Source organism: Aplidium turbinatum, chromosome 2, assembly GCF_918807975.1.
Source record: "Aplidium turbinatum chromosome 2, kaAplTurb1.1, whole genome shotgun sequence".
NCBI lineage: Eukaryota > Metazoa > Chordata > Ascidiacea > Aplousobranchia > Polyclinidae > Aplidium > Aplidium turbinatum.
In genome coordinates, this window is record NC_137473.1 from 15,194,779 (window position 1) to 15,214,738 (window position 19,960).

The 19,960-nt window shown below is 37.6% G+C and overlaps 1 protein-coding gene and 2 pseudogenes across 1 annotated transcript; all 3 read right to left on the reverse strand.

The window, feature by feature from the left end:
• Nucleotides 1-3,842: 3,842 nt before the first annotated feature.
• LOC145788353 (uncharacterized) lies at nt 3,843-5,177 on the reverse strand. The gene has a single exon (XM_082600129.1). The coding sequence runs from the start codon at nt 5,175-5,177 to the stop codon at nt 3,843-3,845; it is 1,335 nt and encodes a 444-aa protein (XP_082456255.1).
• A 2,601-nt stretch (nt 5,178-7,778) lies between these two features.
• Nucleotides 7,779-11,998, reverse strand: LOC145764868 (alpha-tocopherol transfer protein-like pseudogene; annotated as a pseudogene).
• A 4,475-nt stretch (nt 11,999-16,473) lies between these two features.
• On the reverse strand, nt 16,474-18,204 carry LOC145788354 (alpha-tocopherol transfer protein-like; annotated as a pseudogene).
• Between the last annotated feature and the right edge of the window lie 1,756 nt (nt 18,205-19,960).

Here is a 19,960-nt window from a genome sequence, read left to right on the forward strand (position 1 = left end):
TGCATTTATCTGAAGTCCTCCATCTTGTCTGGCTGAGCAGGATTTGTATTCGCCTATTAGATATTGCAGACATCGGTCGATCAGTATCGGCGAATACATTTTTAATGTTTTTTTTTGCTCTCCCGGCTGGTTCAATTTCAATATGACTGTAGTAGTATTGTTGCCATTTTCGTCTGGGTTGTTTTCCGTTTGGTACTCCTCTTCGGAATGCATTCGTTTTCTTTTTAGAGACGGCGTCTCCTTCTTGTTTTCTGGGTCGTCTGTCTCCAGTTTGGTTGAGTTGTTTAAAATTGAGAGCTCAAATTTGTATTTCAAACTGCACCTTCCTTCTTGTTCTGCACCGCGCAAAACACTTGCTTCTCTGGGCAATTCGCAAGCAAAAAATCGGCTATGCTTACTAGAAGAAATCTCACAACCTTCCTCTAGCTTGAAAACTCTAGAAATGCTTCTAGTGTGGAATGGCGAGTTTTACATACGATCACACAACGCAACACGACTGCAAATCTACATAACGATGAACCAAGGTAGAAATTCGGCATAGCGCCTTACAAACGGTTGATTACTGAAGTTGAATTCCCGATTACTGAATTGCATTTCCGAGACGTGCAATTATGCGCTCAAGGCAGAACCTTCTGGACAAATCTAGTGACGTATATACGTGTGACGTCAGAGTTCTCTTGCGCTACACTACTATGCCTGCAAGGTGTTGTTTTTTGTAGCGATTTGAATGCCATACCACTTCTTCAATTCACTGACTTTCTGTTCTTTCAGGGTTAAAACGTAACTTAGGTGAGATTAAAATAACTTTAAAGTTGTATTGGCACCTTCTTTTAACTTAAATAACGTCAAAAATAACCTCGCCTATGAAGAAAATTTTGAAGGATTTCCGACTAAGAAAAAAAGGATTTTTCAGGACAAAAAAGGAATCTGAAGAGGATTTATCAATTGTCAGAAGTAGAAGCACTGCTCCTGAGCTAGAGCCGGAGTGACAAAGTAAAGTCTGACAGCTCCAGAGATGGAGTTAGACCTATTTTAAAGCGACTCCTATACTTGCTTGCGACCGAAGTAAGTTAATTATAGGCTAGGTTGAAAGAAATTTGGCACGGTCGCGACATCCTTAGAAAAAATTAGGATAAAAAAATAAAATAAAAAAATAAAATTTTACAAAAAAAAAAAAAAAACTAGCCTAGGCCTACATATATTTAGGCAATAGCTTTGTAGCGGACGTCGAGTAGTTCAAAGTATCCGCTCATACCTAGCTGTGAATATTTACAGCAACATCCCGAACTTGTAAACTTGAACTTGTAAACGATTGAGCTAAGTTTGAGTGAAAGTTGAGCTTGAAAATTGGAAATACAAATAATAGCCTATAATGTTCTGCCTTTACTCACTAGTACACTTTGCTCGCTTACAGTTTCTTTTTAATAATTGTAAAATCCGTTTACATGTGCGAAGTAACATAAATACACAACGGTTCATGCAATATCAATATGAGAATATAAATGAAAGGGACTCATGAATACTACAATCCTCCCCAAGTTGTAGATTTGGATTAAGGGGTATGCTTTTTATATAACGAGTGCGATAAATTATAGTTGTCACAAATTTTCAGTCTGATGATAACAAAACGTTGCTTACTCGAATTACAGTTTTACACAGAACAAGAATTAATCAAACATACTTGTCATCAATCTATACAAAGATCATTTGTGACTGGTTTGAAGAATGAAGAGTTTCTTGTGACCACATGAGATCCTTTTTTTGCAGTGATCATCGAACCATTTATGTTGGTCACTTTGTAAGGACGCAATCCATAAGGGAGTGATAGTTTACTTTCTTTTTTAACTTTTAACAAAACCAAGTCACCAGTTGAAATATCACAACTTTTAGCATGTGTACGTTTGTCTGCATATTTTTTCATTTTACATTTTGCACGAGTGTCTTTCTCTCTCAACGATTGGTCATTTACAGTAGTGAGAGCTTGAGGAATAGTAATATTAGCTTTCCTCCCAAACAAGAGTTCGGCGGGACTTGTTCTGGTCGTGCAGTGTGGCGTAGCTCGATAATTTCTCAAAAAGTTATTCAAGTCAGATTGCCATGAATTGTGTTGAACATTTGAAATGCGAACAGATTTGTTGAGTGTTTTCATGAAGCGTTCAGCTTCGCTGTTGCTTTTCGGCCACAACGGAGTTATCTTTCGATGTTTGAAACCTAAACGTTGGGCAAATTGCTTAAAATCGTAACTATTGAATGGCGGGCCATTATCTGATTTAAGCACAAGTGGAATTCCAAACATTGAGAAAATTTTGTCAACTACCGGTATCACAGATGAAGCTTTGGTAGAATTGACAATTTCTGCAACAGGAAATCGTGAGTACTCATCGACAATTACTAGCAAGTATTTACCAGTGTTATACGGTCCAGAAAAATCAATACACAGTTCAGTCCATGGTGCGTTAGGCAATGGTGACATTTTTAATGGTTCAACAGTGTTTTTAACGGTAGCAGCTTGGCAATAAATGCAATTTTTAACAGCGTTTTCAACAGTTTTGTCAATGCCAGGAAACCAAACTTTTTCTCGAATCAATGCTTGTTTTCACGATGCCTTGATGTCCTTGGTGTGCAAGAGTTACGGCTTGTTTTTCTAACACTCGCGGCATAACGATTTTGTTCTGTTTAAGAATTAAATCAGAGTTTGTTAATGTCAGCTCGTTCCTGATAGGAATGTATGGCTTGATGTCTTGATCTGTAATCAAATTGAAGGGTTTTTGCATGCCATATAGATACAGATGAAAATGTTCACAGCCCCAAACAATTGCTAGTGCTTCTCTTTCAGTTTGAGAATATCTTTGTTCGACAGGGGTGAGAACTTTACTTGCGTATGCAACAATCCGGGCAGGTTCATTAACATTGCTACGTTGAGTGAGAATGGCTCCAAGTCCTACGGGACTGGCATCTACGATAAGCTCTGTTTCTTTGTTCAGGTCAAAGTATGTTAAGACTTCATTCCCTGTCAGGCTGTCTTTGAGAACTTGTATCGCGTCATCATGCACAGCAGTCCATTTCCACTCTGTGTTCTGATGTGTTAACTCTCGCAACGGTTGAGTGATTGTTGAAAAGTTTTTGATTGTTCTTGCACAATAGTTTGCTAATCCCAGTAGACTTCGCACTTCACCAACTGATTTTGGCGTTGCAGCATTCTTTATAGCATTTATTTTTGTGTCTTGTGCAGAAATGCCTTTGTCAGAGAATGTGTATCCATAAAATTTCAATTTTGTTTTGTTAAATTCACATTTTCTTTTGTTCAGAGTGAGATTCTTTTCTCGCAATCGTTGCAATAAAGCATCAAGATTCTTGTTGTGGTCTGCTTCAGTCTTTCCATAGACAATGATGTCATCGCTAATGTTGAGTGTACCGGGTAGGCCATCGAGTGCTTGCTGAATGGTTTTTTGAAAAAGTTCGGCTGCTGAACTCACACCAAAGTTTAAACGTTTGTAGCGATATAACCCATTATGAGTTGAGAATGTTGTTATGTATCTGCTGTCATCATCCAACTCAACTTGGTGATATCCTTTGTTAAGATCTAGCTTTGAAAACATTTTGGCTCCATTTAGTGCATGAATAAGGTCATCCACAGTTGGGCAGATGTGTCTTTCACGATGTATAGCCTTATTTGGCATTCTCATGTCCACACAGATTCTTACTTCTTCTGGGTTGTTTGGTTTTGGTGGTGTGACAATGGGGGATACCCAAGGTGTTGGACCATTGACTTTTTCAATTATATCATGGTCTTCCAAGTATTTCAGTTCTGTGTTGACTTTTTTCCGAATGTGAAATGGTATTTATCGCCTGTGTGGGATAGCTGTAGGTATCACTGATTTGTCAATGTGGAGTTTGGCTTTGAAGTCTTTGAGTTTGCCTATGCCTTGAAAACGGTCAGCATACTTGTTAATGATGCTAGAATTTGTACCAGTGACAGTTTGATTGATTATGTGTAACAGGTTTAGATTAACAGCACTGTTGTAGCTCAACAAACAGCCATGTGTTCCTTCCACTACATAAAATGTGGCATAAGTTGATTTATTTTTTGTCTTTATGTCAGCATGACATTTGCCAAGTAGTTTCATTGGCTTGCAAGAACCATATGTAAAAATTTTAACATTGGTTTTGAAAAGTTTGCATTGTATTTTGTTGAGGTTTTCTTCATCAATGAGATTAGCTGATGATCCAGAATCAAGCAAAAATTTGATGTTTTTTCCATTGATGTTTAGATTTGCAGTAGGATTCTTTTCTGAATTTATTCTACATACATAAGCAATTTCTTCATTAGAATCTGATATGTCACTACTGCTTTGCTGTTCAGATGTAGCTCTAACATTTCTTTGATATTGTTTTTGTTTAGTTAAACAGCATTTTTCAAAATGATTTGGTTTTCCACAATTTCTGCAAGTCTTTCCAAATGCAGGGCATGACTGCCTTCCCTTAGCATGAGGATAACTGCCATTGCAAAAATAGCACTTGCTGATGCTTGTTGACTGTCTGAGTTGTGTTGGCCTAGTAGGTTTTGGCTTGAATGAATGCTGTTTATTTGTTGAGAGTTTGTGCATTTTGTTGATCGATTGTGATTGACTGTGAGCCCGTTGTTCTAGATGTTCTGTTTGCTGTCGTGAAGTTTCAAGGGTTTTTCCTATTTCAAGCAAATTTGTTAGATTCAGATTTTTTGCTTCTAGAGCTCTGGTACGCAGTTTTTTGTCAGAAGTTTTGCTGATGATTTGCCTTTTAATTTCTTTGTCAATTTCGCCACCAAAATCACAAGTTTGAGCCTTTTTTCTAAGTCTGGCGTAAAACTGATTGATGGTTTCATTTGGCAGTTGTGCCATTTCACGAAATTGCAGCACTTCATAGTCAATGTTTATCTGAGGCTTGAAGTAGTTACTGATAGCTTGTTTGGCAGCCTCATAATCATTTTCATTACCAGTGTTAGGCAAAGTTATAAAAATGTCGAACAGCCATTCTCCTGCATAGTGCAGTAGAGATGCTCGTTTGATTTTATCTTCTTTAATTTTATTGACAATAAAGAAGTTTTCTAAACGACAAACCCACTTGTTCCACCGTTGTCCAGTTGATGAAGGATCACCCTCTTCAAAAGATGGAAATGCTTGCGAAAGACCAGTCATCTTGCTGTCTTACGTTGATGTGTTTAGCCTACGTGGTTTCTGAAACTCTACTCGTCGCCAGTTATAATGTTCTGCCTTTACTCACTAGTACACTTTGCTCGCTACACAACGGTTCATGCAATATCAATATGAGAATATAAATGAAAGGGACTCATGAATACTACATAGCCCATCTGGCAATCTTGATAGGCTACAACTTTAACTCGGTAAAGGTTGGGATATGATCATAGATTTAACAAAAATAAAGAAGCATAAACTGTGAAGAAAAACACAGTATAGCCTATAGTTTACGAAAATGAGACAATAAAATAAGCAACAAAAAATCACTTTATGTTTTTCCTTACAGCTAATTCTTCTCTTCTTTGATTAATCGATATGGTCATGTTGAGTTCTTTCCGTTCAAACTCAATCTAAAACAACAACCCAACAAAGGTGGTTGTCGTGGAGATTAGCCTATGCGATGACCACACGCATGCTCAATAAGAGCACTGTAAATATATATTTTATGGCATGGAACGGCTTTATGTAAGCCACAGTAAATATAGCCACTTCTTTTTTGGTATCAATAGGCTATGGTAATTTGTTTTCAAAACATGTTGATTGATAGGCCTACATATCAATGAATACAGACTTTTGTTAGGAATAAAAAAAATTATTTATAAAAAGTGTGTTTTTTCCTTGCTGTCCTATCTTCTTATTTTAAAATGTTAGTCTTTCATTCGATTCGTTCGTTTTAATTATTTTTTTCTTGCCGCTTATTAGGCCTACTCATCTGTCTTCTTTCCTAAATGTATGATTATGTGCACTGCAAACCTTTGTCTTGGTCCATTTCGGTTTACGATTTTTTTTCAAAGTTATTGAAAAGAGTTGAAAATCTTTATTTTTAGAAAAAGAGTAGGCCTATGGTGCGGTTCAGGTTAGTAAGTAAAGAGTTTGTGATGGCTCATCACAATTTAGGTCTAATCATTGATTTCTAAAAAATTCCGAATCTGATCAGCGACTTCAGCGTTGCCAACTCTTCCCAACAAAATTGAATTGGTGTTGCGGCCTTGCCATATTTTAGAGTGGTGGTCCTGCTTTGGAGTCACTGTCATGCACATTACAACGTCTGTGTTTTGTCGTTTCTGCATGCCATCACTTCAGATCATAGAATAACATGGAGCAATGCAATGCAATTGAAAGTAACTTATGATTATAAAAAACGAATGTTTTCGGAAAGTTGGTTTATCTATCAAAAGCCTCATGTAATGAATCGTAGTGATTGCATCTCTTCTCCTGCTATTTAAAAAAAACTATTGGAAGTGCTTGTTTGACGTACATTTAAATTAATTTTATGCCCGTTGTAAACTGTATAGGAGTGCGTATAGAATTTGATTCTTCATGACTCACTTTCTTCCTTTAACCGTTATTTAAGTTTCTTGTTGATTGATTACATTTTAACTTTCTTCACCCTCTGGTACAGCATTAATTGACGGAGTTTTAGCATTGATTTACGTTAAAATTACTCTTACATTGCGCAGTTTTAGGTTATTATTTCAATTTTTTTAAGTAAGCCCCTAGCTCCCTTGCAGCGAGCCATATGCTCTTCCTGAAATTTTGTGCATAAAACCTTCCAAATCCAAAAAAGTTAATCTTTCATCGCCAATTCAAATTTAGCTTTACGTTAACCCCAATTTTAACTTAATTTATATCGCCTTGATTTATTACGTCACTGAAAATGCTCCTTCTTGAAAAATCCCTGCCCTTTATTTACCCACCCCCTCTTGTAAAATTTATTTGGTTACGCTACCGCCCTCATGCAAAAACAGTTTTGGTTGGTTCCGAATCTTTACCTTCGAACTGACAAATTCTTTTATGTTTATCCTTGACAATTTCGTATATTTATTGAGGTCTTGAACCTGTGACTCAGGCCGCAGGGCTGGCTACCGAGATTGATAGAGTAAAGTTTCCGATTGTGGAAGTGTTAATTGTTGTCTGTAAATTATTCCGTCCACTAAGTGCAACTGAATGGGGAGCAGTCCTGAAATGTGTTGCTCAAGCGCAAATCCCGAGAGCAGTTTGCACATTTTTTATGTTTGATTTAATAAAATCGAAACATGCACATGCATCATGTCCCTATAACCCATGCATACACGCGTATATTTTTTTCTAATATTTTTTTTTGTGAAAACTACATAGCCTATCTAGTAGGAGTTTTACAGCCTTCCCGATGCTCGTGAACTAAGAGGATCTGCAAAAAGACAGATAACAATGCAACCAAGACTCGCATCATTCAAACAAAGAAATTTCGCCACCCCATCCACAGCATAATTCAGTTCATAAATAGGTTACATCATAACCTACTTATACATATTCAACAAAGTTCTCATGCTTGCTGTCACAAGAACTTTGTCTGCTATTGAAACTACCTTCACAAAATATTTTTTATCAAAATATTGCCTTCAATTGATGACTAGACTATGCACAAATGTGAACTACGATAGTTCAAGGCCTACATATTTTTTACGAGAAGAGTTAATAAGTTACTCTATCAATATCCTTAAAAATTACAACAGCCAGGGTTGGAAGTCGTTAGTCAAAAAGCAATGGGTTGGAAGGGTTGGAAGTCGTTAGTCAAAAAGCAATGACTATTTCTCTATTCGATAGTGCCCATAAAAGCAATGACTTTCCGCTATCAATACTTAAAAAAGGCAATGAATAGCAATTACCAAAAACAAATTGAAAAAAGTTTGACTGGCTAAAAAAAAAATCCAAAAACAAGCAACCCGTAAACTCAAAAAATCCTCAAACTTTAAAAAAAACAAGCCCAAATTTGAGGGAAAACCGCAAGGTTGGCAACACTGTTAACGACTCTCACTGGCATGGTTTTTCTAAACTGTGTTGCCGCAAAATTTCCCTTAATCCTTTAAAATTCGAAAACCGGAAGGGGACTAGGTCAGATAGTACCGTAATCCCAAAACTAAATCTCGTAAATTCGTTTTGACGACGAAGTAAGTGAACAACAAAAAATGATTCAGCAGTTCCCCTAAATAGGCTATCGATTAGTGAAAAACGAATAATGATTTTGTTGCTTACATAAAAAAGCAGTGAATAGCGCGCTTTCGATATTTATTTTTAAAAGGAATGGCTATAAGCATTCGATATTCAGAAAGCAATGAATAACGCTATCGAATAGTGACAACTAGTCGTTACTTCCACCCCTGACAACAGCTTAATGTGCGTTTTTAATACAGCATAACGCAATATCTGCAGCCATCTCAGATTGCGTTACTCTCAGCGCTTTAGAAAACAGACTGGTCTTCAGTGACGTATACCAGTGCCGGTCTTTGGGATGTGCAAACCGTGCGATCGCACAGGGCCCGCAAATTAGGGGGCCCGCAATTTACTCAGAAAATGCAGTAATTTTGTCATTTTCAATGGAAAAATTCAACAAGTGAATTCAGCAAAGGAATTCGCAACAAGAAAACATAGAGACTCAACGAATTCAACCTATTTCGTCGCCTGAATATTTCGTACCCTGAAAAGATCGAGAAAAAAAAGCGACATAGCCGAAATCGCTGATCGGAGTTGCGGCAAACATTTCAAAATTTCTCGATCTTTTCAAGGGACGAAATGAGTCGAAATTTAATTTTGTTACACGATTTCAGGGGACGAAATAGGTTGCATCCAGACTCAACATACTGTAGAGACATAGCTTTATTTCCGAAAAATGCCAAAGAAAGCATGATCTTATCCTTTTGCTATGCCACCGGACAGCACCATTTCACAGTAATATTCCATACCTAAATTTTTGTTGAACATGCTCTCAGAATGTCCCAAATTCAAAGTAATTTTTCAAAAATTTTCTGGGGGAGGCCCCCCAGACCCCCCACCGCTGGTTGTCGTCTTTGGCGATCACGCCGCCTCTCCCCTTTCAAAGTACCTAACTACGCCACTGAATTGGATTATTGTCATTGGGGCCCGCAAAAGCATATTCCGCACAGGGCCCAAAAAACCCTAAGACCGGCACTGCGTATACGGTGACCATTTTTTGGGTGTTCACTTTTTTTCAGCAGGCTTTAGACCAGTGGTTCTCAAACTTTTTCAAAAAATTTGTTGAACGATCCCCTTGCGATTTTTTCAACAACTCACGGTCCACCAAAATCTTAAGGAAAATTAGCGCAAAAACTCTAAATAAATAATTTATTTATTACATGCAATTAAAAATGCACACTGCACACGTCAATAAAATGGGTGCACCTGCTTGGGCGTTATAAATTCTATGTTAGGTTCGGTTTGGTTCAATATGATCTTGATATTATGCAATGCATTACATCCAACATGTTTTGAGCTAGGTATCAATGTGACATTGATTTCTGTATTTTTGACACCACCTGCGACGAAATGTTTTCCCATAGCTCAGATATTCTCCTAGTCACAGTGTCGTTTGACAGAGACACTTACTTCAGCTTTTGAACTTCAGATTTTCCCAAAACGTTTGATACAATAACTTGACAACAAAGCATAGATCAGTTGTTCTTCGATGGTGAAAGGCTTCTTAGCCATAGCTATTTTTCTTGCAACTTTATAGGAGGCCCTTCTTAACTCGGCAGTATTTTCCTTCCATTGATCACTAGTGCTATCAAATCTTGACTTAACTAAACTATTAGCTTGCCGTTTAAAAAAAAATGCATCTTTGTTTTGAAAATCTGGATGATGCGTTACCAAATGTCTTTTCAGCTTGCTGGGTTTTAGAACAGAACTTGCTAAAACTTAACACTTAACAGCATAGCACGCACTACAGCTTTTCTTCTCCTCCAAAATGTATCACAGTGAAACCAAATTGAACATAGGAATCATTGAATCTTAATTTATTTCGAGGCTGAGCCATTTTCACTTTTTGTACTCAAATTTAAATTAAAAATTAAATTAGTAAAGTTAAGAAGTTATTAATTTTTGGCTAATTTGACTAAGGCCAAAGAAGTCAAAAGTTTGGAAAGGCATTCAATTCAAAACTTCGCCTAACTCCTTTTTAGTCAATTATATTTCGTAATTATGTTCTTGATCTGGTAAACACGAGTGTTGTAGGAGTAGCCTACGTCACCACTATGCACTCCTTGATGTCACAAAGGCGATAGAAACAAAACAAAGACTATCACAAATCACAATGAAACGAAAAGCCAGGCTTAAAAAACTATGTGGAGCGAGGCCAAGCCAGTTTACTAAAATATATCTTTTAACTTCGGTTTTTGAAATAAGTTGCCTGAAAAGTTTTACTTTCCACTATTCTTCTTTCTCGGGATCGTGTTAATTTTTTTGGAAGGTGCTTTGCGGTCCCAGAAAATTGTCTCGCGGACCCCAAAAGGACCGCGGACCCCAGTTTGAGAACCGCTGCTTTAGACAGTCACACGCGAGGTTTGCAGTTTGCTCAATAGCCTATCTGTTTAGATCATATCAAAACTCACTGGTGTGATATGATTGATATGATATAAAGGGTCACAGTAAAAATAAAGGATGTGTTGAAACTTTCTAAAAAGTACGAACACCCAAAAAACATGGTCACCGTATGCCACTGCTGGTCTTCTGCGCAGCATCACAGAGAAACCAAAATAAGTAAAAGCAAACGAACGAACACAGGCCTACCAGCTGTCATAATTATATGTGTGGCTCATTTACCTTTCAATTCTCTCAACAAAATGTCTGCTCTATTAAGGCTCATGATTTGCATCATGGATTATATTTTACAATGTAACACCTACTCAGACGAAACAGTGTTGAAACACATACCTCTGTCTGCACCTGGTGGTGTAAGTTATAGCATACTCGACATAGGCCTATATCATGTCCAAAATAACTGAATAAACACATGCATTGTTTATACAGCGGATTACCAAAATACACAATAAAAGTTCATTTAATTTTTTATGAGATTTTTATAAGGCAGTGCCTTCATTGAGTAAGACAGACTTCCAGCCATTTATGTCAAGATCAGGACCAGAACCGGCAAAAAGAAATGGCAACACTGAACGATCAATCTTCTTATATATTTTAGAAAAGTCGGTTCCATGGAAGACGAATCTTTTTTTAGTTTTCTGTTTCAAGAAAGGTTGAATAATAGCAAAAACAACATCAAATATTTTTGGCTCGTTGGTGAAATCTATTCCTTTTAGTCTCATTGGAATGCAATCTTGGATATGAGAAGCAAACCGTTTAGCTACCAACGGCGACATTTGTGTAACAACTTCTGCACTGAAGTAAGCTAGGTCTTCCAATACAGTGACGCCATAAATTTGAGTTTCTTCATCTTCCAACAACTGATCAACTGTTAAATACATTGACGCAAATATATCTGTTAAGCTGTTACATCCTTTAAATCCAGGTCGTAATACAATTACAGTTGAACCATTCCTAGCTTTTCCATTTACTGGACAGACAACACCTGCTTCTAGAATATTTTTAAGCAAAGCAGGGTTGTTGACTTTGTCAAACACTTCATCCCAATCCATTATATGCCTATGGTGATCGGTCAAAAGTTGTAGAGCACGTTCTTGGTTGAACTTTCTTGCTCTTAAATATCTTAGAATAAAATTGTCGTCTTCTCGCAGCAATTTGATTTCTTGATTTTTTGCCTTGAATGAATCTCTTAGTTGATCAATAGCTGCCAGTCGATCTGCATCGTTTTCCGGCTCATTCAGTTCTTCAATAGCTGTTACAAGCGCTTCCTTGGTGAGTCTACATTGGTAGCGTGACGTCATTGCAGTTTTTGAAGCAGTGAGACCACAACTATTGATGTTAAAATAAATAGCTTAGATTTAATATAACTTCGCTTGGTAGCAATCTTATCGTCTGTAATGGTGATGTAGTCTAATAATTTATATGTTGAAATGAAAAAAATGATGTTTTAATGTGCTAACCTAAATTGTAGCTCAAGTTACGTTGCAATTAAACGTCGAAAGTTTACTTTGGCAACTCATAACAAAAATATTTTAAGCAGGGCCCCGTAGCCTACACCCCCCGGTGGAGAGGAGCACGCCTGTTTGTTTAGGGGTCAAATCATTTTAATCTGTTTAATGTTTTTTGGCTGTTTAAAAAAGACAAACACTGCTACAGAAGCTCGATATTCAATAGCTTAAAATGAAATCATGCAAATCCGTATTTACAGCATTTCAATCCTCTCCTCCCCAGCTGGGGGCCTACTTCCATACAGAGGCCTATGCATATTTTGTTCGTGCATCATTTTTCGGCTTGTAATTTTATATGTAACATTTAATTTGTCATTCTTTTCCATTTTTGCTAAATGTTTTGTGTTGCTTTGCTCTCTCAATCACAGTTTATTCACCTAACTAGCGATATTGTGCATGCAATCCGCACGCATGGCTTCAGAAGTGGATTAAGGAAGTAGGCTAGGTATAAAAATTGTTGCATCCCCCACAAAAATAACATAACTTATAGATTAAGGAAATATCTTACAAACAAAATAATGAAAATTCTGAAAGAAACACTGCTCACTCAAATAGCCTAGTAAATTAACAACTAAATCGATAAATTTCAGTGTTAATGGAAATAGGCTAAAAAGTGAAATGTGCCATGAAAATAGGCTACTATAGATGAAGATGGCGACACCTCAAATAGATTTTCGAAGTTCTAACTTGCTGAAAGGCTACACGACACACGACACTATAGCCATAGGGCTAGGCTATATAAATTTTAAAGAAATTAATCTTTGAAAATTTTCTGTGGTCGTGAATATTTTTTTTTAATGGTATCCTATAAGCAATACCTTAAATCATAAACCAAACATTTTTCCCAAATCCAATTTGATGAATTTAATTAGCCTACATGCCGTAGCCTAATGTACTTAGCGGGCTATAGATAGTTAGACATCTATAATTAGCCCACACCTACAAAGTGTGCATCTTGGTAAAAGAAACAATATTGCGCCAAAAATGCCCAAAAAGTGATTAAACCAACAATATATTTGTCACGATTTTCCGCTGGGCAAGCCCGCCAACCCCTTTTTTAAGTTTTTCTTTTTCACACAGCAACTTCTGCATTGTTTATTTATCTTATCGATTTTGCTTTGTTGAAACTCTGGTCCTACCCAAATTTGTTTCTAGATCCGCTACTGTATTGTCGGCATAGCGTTATTAACTTTCTTTCCTCTAGAAAATATTAAAGTTGTTTGCTTTTGCTAAAATAAGGAAAATATTTTTTTTACCTTGAAAGAGTTTGGGGCTCTAACCTAACGCTTTCTTGTCCGATTTTTAAGCGCCATCATTAAACATGGATGCCCATTAGCCTACTGGACTGCGAGGGAGGTCCAATATGGTGCACAAATTGTCTTGAATTGCAGAGCCACATTTTTGCAAACTTAGGCTACACAGACAGCTGCCGTACCCTTCAAAAGCAAACTAAAATATGACAAGATTAAAGCATTGTCTCAGTGAAGCCTTTGAACACTGCATAATTACAATAGGCGACCATACGCCTTGTTAAATAAATAAGTTCACGTCATCCATCAAATATTTATTCAGTCTCGACATAAGCTAGGCTTATTAGGCTGTATGGCAAATATTTTTCATAAATTGTTAACTAGGTTCATTAACATGTATTCCTTTTAGTTATCAGGATATAGTCTGCTAATGCTAATTAATGTTCAATGACGTCAAGACCAGGGGTGTGTTCCTAGCATTTTATTTGGGGGAGCTCTATTAACACCTAGCTGTGTTGTTATAGATAAAGTATGTATAAGTAATCGGTGTAGGTGAGCCAACAATCTTTACCTTTTTTAAAAAGAAACACTGTTCACTTTGTTTTTATTTCTGAACATCATATCGAAAAACAACCCATGCTAAAACGTAGCTTGAAGTACAGAAAATGTAGAAGCAACAAAACGTGAAAACGTGGTTGAATCCGAAATAACATTATAAGTTTAAAATTTGGCTTGGTTGCTACACTGCAATCTCCTTTGCTTTTTCTTTACTGCATAGGCTTACACCTGAAACTTCCTTTGCATGAGCTAATTCCAATCTCTTAACTCAATTGTGGGCTATTTATTTGTATGAGCCAATTCTAAGCAAACTTGCAAAAAAATTGACTGTAGGAAAGTGAGGAAATGCATTTCCTGAAATGAGCGCTTGTGGTTGTCGCTTTACGAATAAGAACCATTAAGCTGACAATGTGGCAGTTATACTAAAATCTCATTTAGTTATTAACGAACAGTAGCCTCCAACTCCAAATACAACAAAAGCATATTCCAAGTTGGTGCAAACGAGATTATACAAAACAAATAGACTGTCTGCTAGGTCTTGGTTTTATGGGCCAAGTTATAAGCACCACGACAGTCTTTGATTGATTGATTGAATCTTTATCCTCGGACTGGGAAAGCTTCTTGCAGAGCTAAATCCTGGCAGTTTCACATACTTTGAATCACTGACGCAGGCGCGGTCACCGAGATAGACAGAGTGAAGTTTCCGATTGTTGAAGTTTTATTGCTGGGAATTATTCCATCCATTAGATGCCGCTGAATGGAGAGCAGTCCTCAACGTGCGTTTTTTGCAAGTTGAGAGTCGAACCAGCGCCGCTTGATTTTGAAGCTTTTTCGTTCCAGAAGTCACGCGCTAACCAACTGAGCTATCAGGGCGGATTTTAATTTTGACTTTGATTTTAGCCAGCAAACAGTTTTTGCACAGATCTGATTTCATTTAATGTGGGCAGCTTAGAGTGCTTAACTTGAGTATTCACAGCCAATCGATGAGTCCGCAACCACTTCAAAGTTGCCGCAGTGCCATTCCATATATGAAGGTTAAAGTATATCCTTGTACCCTGCTTTTTTCTTGGCTTTATACCAAATTTCATGGTTATGTGTCAGACCCTAATGGTTGTTAAAGTGTGCCAGTACAGTTTATTGTTGTTTGAAAACAAGTTGCGTGTCTTTATTTTGCACAAGAAATGGCATACCACCTTTTTGCACAACAATTTATTCACATGAAAGGAGATATGTCACACTCAAGAACAGGATTTCAAGAAAAAAGCAAAGAGACAATCTATTTCTTGCTCCTAAAATGAGCTGCTTGCAACACTTCATTGAACACGAGATAGTATATCCAAAAAAGAAACAAATCATTTCGAGAATGCTTTGCTTGGATAAGCTAGGGTTTGCAGGTTACATTTTCAATTATTGCAATTTGTTGCTTGCAGTAAGGATATATGTCAGACATATATCCTTTTTGCGCTGAAATGATAAAAAAATTATGTGACATATCCCCTTTTTCCTTCGCCTATCTCCTTCATTTCTCAAGATACACATACGGCCTTTTTACACAAGACGCGCAGCAGGCTCGTGAACTTCCTGACGTGCTTAACTCAAATTTGGTAAAAATTGACATACCTCCCTTTTGCACTAGGCCCTTCATTTGTGAAAATCGACGTTCGGCTTCAGCAGAACTTATAGCAATCATGTTTAGTATAGGCTACTACGTTCTTGAGCAAATTTATCGTAACTGGCAGACTATATGGCAAGGATTGTCAAAGTAGCCTACAATCGAAAATCGGAAATAAGAGTGATGACATGAAATCTCTCCTCTATTTCTCGTAATATCCGCCCTCTTCTTGTCATGGAACTTTGATTACGGCAGGCCATAACTCTGGTATAATAATTTCCAAGCTCTTCACAGAATTTTCATTGTTGGTGTCCACCATCCTGCTTCCAATGTTGTCAACTGAAGATTGAATAAACCGATTACGACCAAAAGAAGGATAGTCTCTACGTCGAACTTTGAACTGATCCAACGTTATGTCTCCAAAGGAGTAGTTTTTGTACTTCCAGAACTCAACAACTTCGTCAAACGAATAATTTCCTTCTTGAGCAGATTTTTTTAAATTTGAAATAGAGAATTAACAGTCCATTTGACATGACGATTAACTACTACGAAGTTGATATTCTCAGTCTGGAGAGTTTCTGACAAAGCAATAATTGCCGAAAACAATGTTTTAAAAGCTCCAGATCTTCTACGAATTCCTTGGTTGCCATCTTGATGCAAAGACCTCTGACTGAACAAGTGAACATAGCCCGATCTGTTTCTCTAATATTTTTCCTTTCTGTGAGGACTGTAAAGTGTTCATACAATGTTGGGAAACTATTCCATAGAGCATTGATACCACGATGTGAGGACGCAACACAACGCACACTGAAAATTTTACCCACTTTCCTAAATTTTATGGCACATGGGCGGGAAAGGCTATTCAATGCAAGAGTCACATCACACGCAGACATCTAGAATGAAAAAAGAGCACCAAAATTTGTTGTGTCATTCTTTATTGCCCTATTTGCAAAAAGCTTGATTTAATACAGGCTACATGTAGTAGATTGCATGATAGAATTAAGCTAACTATACGGGACCCAATCACGGAAAACGGCGATTGCTACCAACTTATGTTCGTGTATTTTTGCAGTTCTGTTGTGAGAAAGCTGTTAAAGTGTTACTTGTTCAGTCGATAAGTTGTTGTTCAGCCAGAAGAGCTGAAAAGTGGAACCTTAAACAAGCCCACGAAAAGTGCACGGAACCTACATCAAGCTTTTTTCATATTTCGGAGGCTAAGCTCCACCGAGCCCCCCTCCCCCAGGAATGCAACTCTGGTCAAGACACTGTTAGACAATCCAACGTGCACTTGTCGTAGGTATCCTACAGAGCTCATGTGACAAACGGAGTCGTAATCTAACAACGACGTCATGCCCTAAACAGGCTAAACTACAAAGATTACAGATAGCTTGTCATATCCTATGCACAATCTGGAAGCCGGTGATTGGTTAATTTTAATGTTTTGTGGCCTGTGGCCCCTTTCCACAGGTTTTCAACATTTGTGGCTCCTGCTTATCACTAAAAATGTCTGGCTTTGCTTTTGAAGTGTTTCCCTCTGCTACTTAAACACGTTCATCAATAAAAAATCTAATAAACAAGAATCATAAGATAAATGCAATCACATTCAGAGAATTAAACAAATCACAGTCAATTTTCTTTAAGTCAACGTAGTCAGTGCGACACTTGTTCTTGTGCTCGACTAAATAAAGTTTTATTATTTGACTTTATCTTGAACTGAGTCAGGAGAATATCATTATATACTTCGGGGTGTATTTTGGGTTTTATTGTTTCCAGAGTTGATCATCAATCGTTGTAATATTGGTTTAAAAATATCGTTGTGGAAATATTGGTTTCACTAACTGCTTTATAAAGCAGTGCCTTCGTTAAGCAAGACAGATTTCCAACGGTTTGTATCAAGCTCTGGCCCTGATCCAGCAAAAAGAAATGGCAACACTGAGCGATCTATAATGGTATACAGCTGAGTAAAGTCGGTTCCATGAACACAAAATCTTTTCTTAGTTTTTTCTTTCATGAAAGGTTGAACAACAGCAAAGAAGACATCAAATATTTTAGGTTCGTTGGTGATATTTACGCCTTTCAGTCTTATTGGAATGCAATCCTGCATAGTGGAAACAAATCGTCTACCTATTCGTGGAGACATTTGCTTAACAATTTCTACGTTGAGGTAAGCTTGATCATGCAGGACAATAATTCCATAAATTTGAGTTTCTTCATTTTTCTAACAATCGATCAATTGACAGAAACAGTGATGCAAATATGTCTGTTAAGCTGTTACATCCTTTCAATCCAGGTCGTAACACAATTACAGTTGAACCATTCTTAGCTTTGCCTTCAATGGGACAGACAACACCTTTTTCTAAAACATCTTTCAACAAAATGGGGTTGTTGACTTTGTCAAACACTTCAGGCCATTCTGCTCTACGCTTATGATGTTCAGTCAAGGCCTCCAATGCACGTTCTTGATCGAACTTCCTTGCTCTTAAAAATCTGAGAATGAAAAGATCGTCTTCTCGTACCAATTTTATCTCATGATGTCTTTTCTTAAACGCGTCTCTCAGTTGATCAATAGCTGCCAGTCGATCTGCATCGTTTTCCGGTTCATTCAGTTCTTCAATAGCTTTTGCAAGCACTTCCTTGGATAGCTTACATTGGTAGCGTGATGTCATTGTATTTTTTGATGCAGTGAGACCACAACTATTGATGTTAAAATAAGTAGATTTCTAATGTGCTAATCTAAATTATTAGCAAAGAAAAGAAAAATTTAAGCTGGTAGGAGAACAATTGGATCAGGTCACCACGTACACATACCTAGGATCCCTCATTCAGTGCCGGTCTTTGGGGTGTGCAAACCGTGCGATCGCACAGGGCCCGCAAATTAGGGGGCCCGCAATTTACTCAGAAAATGCAGTAATTTTGTCATTTCCAATGGAAAAATTCAACAAGTGAATTCAACAAAGGAATTAGCAACAAGAAAGACTCAACGGGTGCAACCTATTTCGTTCCCTGAAAAGATCAAGAAAAAAAAACAACATAGCCGAAGTTGCTGATCGGAGTTGCCGCAAACATTTCACATTTCTCTCGATGTTTTCAGGGGACGAAATTTGATTTTGTTAGGCTACTCCGATTTCAGGGTACGAAATCGGGGTACGAATTTTGCAGGGGACGAAATAGGTTGCATCTAGACTCAACATAGCTTTATTTCCGAAAAATGCCCAAGAATGCATGATCTTATCCTTTTGCCATGCCACCGGACAGCACCATTTTACAGTAGCCTAATATTCATACCCAAATTTTGAACATGTTCTCAGAATGCCCCAAATTCAAAGTAATTTTTCAAAATTTTCTGGGGGAGGCCCCCCAGACTCCCCGCCGCTGGGTGCCGTCTTCGGCAGTCACGCCGTCAGGCTTCGCCGCCGACCATGAAACCACCCCCCCCCCTTTCAAAATCCCTAGCTACGCTACTGAATTGGATCATTATCATTGGGGCCCGCAAATCATATTCCGCACAGGGCCCGAAATTCCCTAAGACCGGCACTGCCTCATTACACAAGATGGAAGATGCACCAATGATGTAGAAAGAAGAATCGGTCAAGCAAAAGTGTCATTTTGCAAATGTAAAGGTTTTAAGAAGAGATATAGATTTACAATAATAAAACTGAGACTTTCATCTTGTTACATCAAACCAGTCATGTCATACAGAAGTGAAATTTGGACTTGTAGCAAAAAAGTTAACAAAAAAATTAATGCTTTTCAACTCAGGTGCTACAGAAGAATAGTAAAAGTATCACATAAAAAACACATTAGGCTGCAAACGAAGCCATTAGAAAAAGAATTGGAGTGCAAGAGAAATGGTGAAACGCAGTAGCGTAGCCAGGAATTTTTAAAGGGAAGGTTTTGATGACCGGCGGGCGAAGCCCGACGGCATGTTTGATAAAGCCGACACCCAGCGGCGGGGGCTGGAGGGCCTCACCCAGAAAATTTTGAAAAATTACTTTGAATTTGGTGCATTCTGAGAGCATTTTCAACAAAAATGTGGGTATAAATATTCCTGTAAAATGGTGCTGTTCGGTGGCATAGCAAAAGGATAAGATCATGTTTCTTTGGGCATTTTTTTGGAAAAAGAGCTAAGTCTCTATGTTTTCTTGTTGCTAATTTCTGGCTGAGATATTTGAATGTTTGGTATTGGCAAACTCGCTCTTTTAATGCAGTTTCGTTTAAAATTAGGCAAACTTTGTTTTAAAGACATAAAGACTGAAAGCATCATTCTTAATCTCGTGACGTCACACGCGTGCCAAAGGGGGGTTGTAACCCCCAAACCTCCCCCATTGGCTACGCCACTGGTCAAACAACTTAGCAAAATAAAAGATGAAATTCGCAGGACATATTTTAAGAGGATCTGTAGAACAGCTACATCAATTTGTC

Coding starts and splice junctions, on each gene's coding strand:
- LOC145788353 (XM_082600129.1), bottom strand. CDS start 5,177: ATGACTGGTCTTTCGCAAGCATTTCCATCTTTTGAAGAGGGTGATCCT.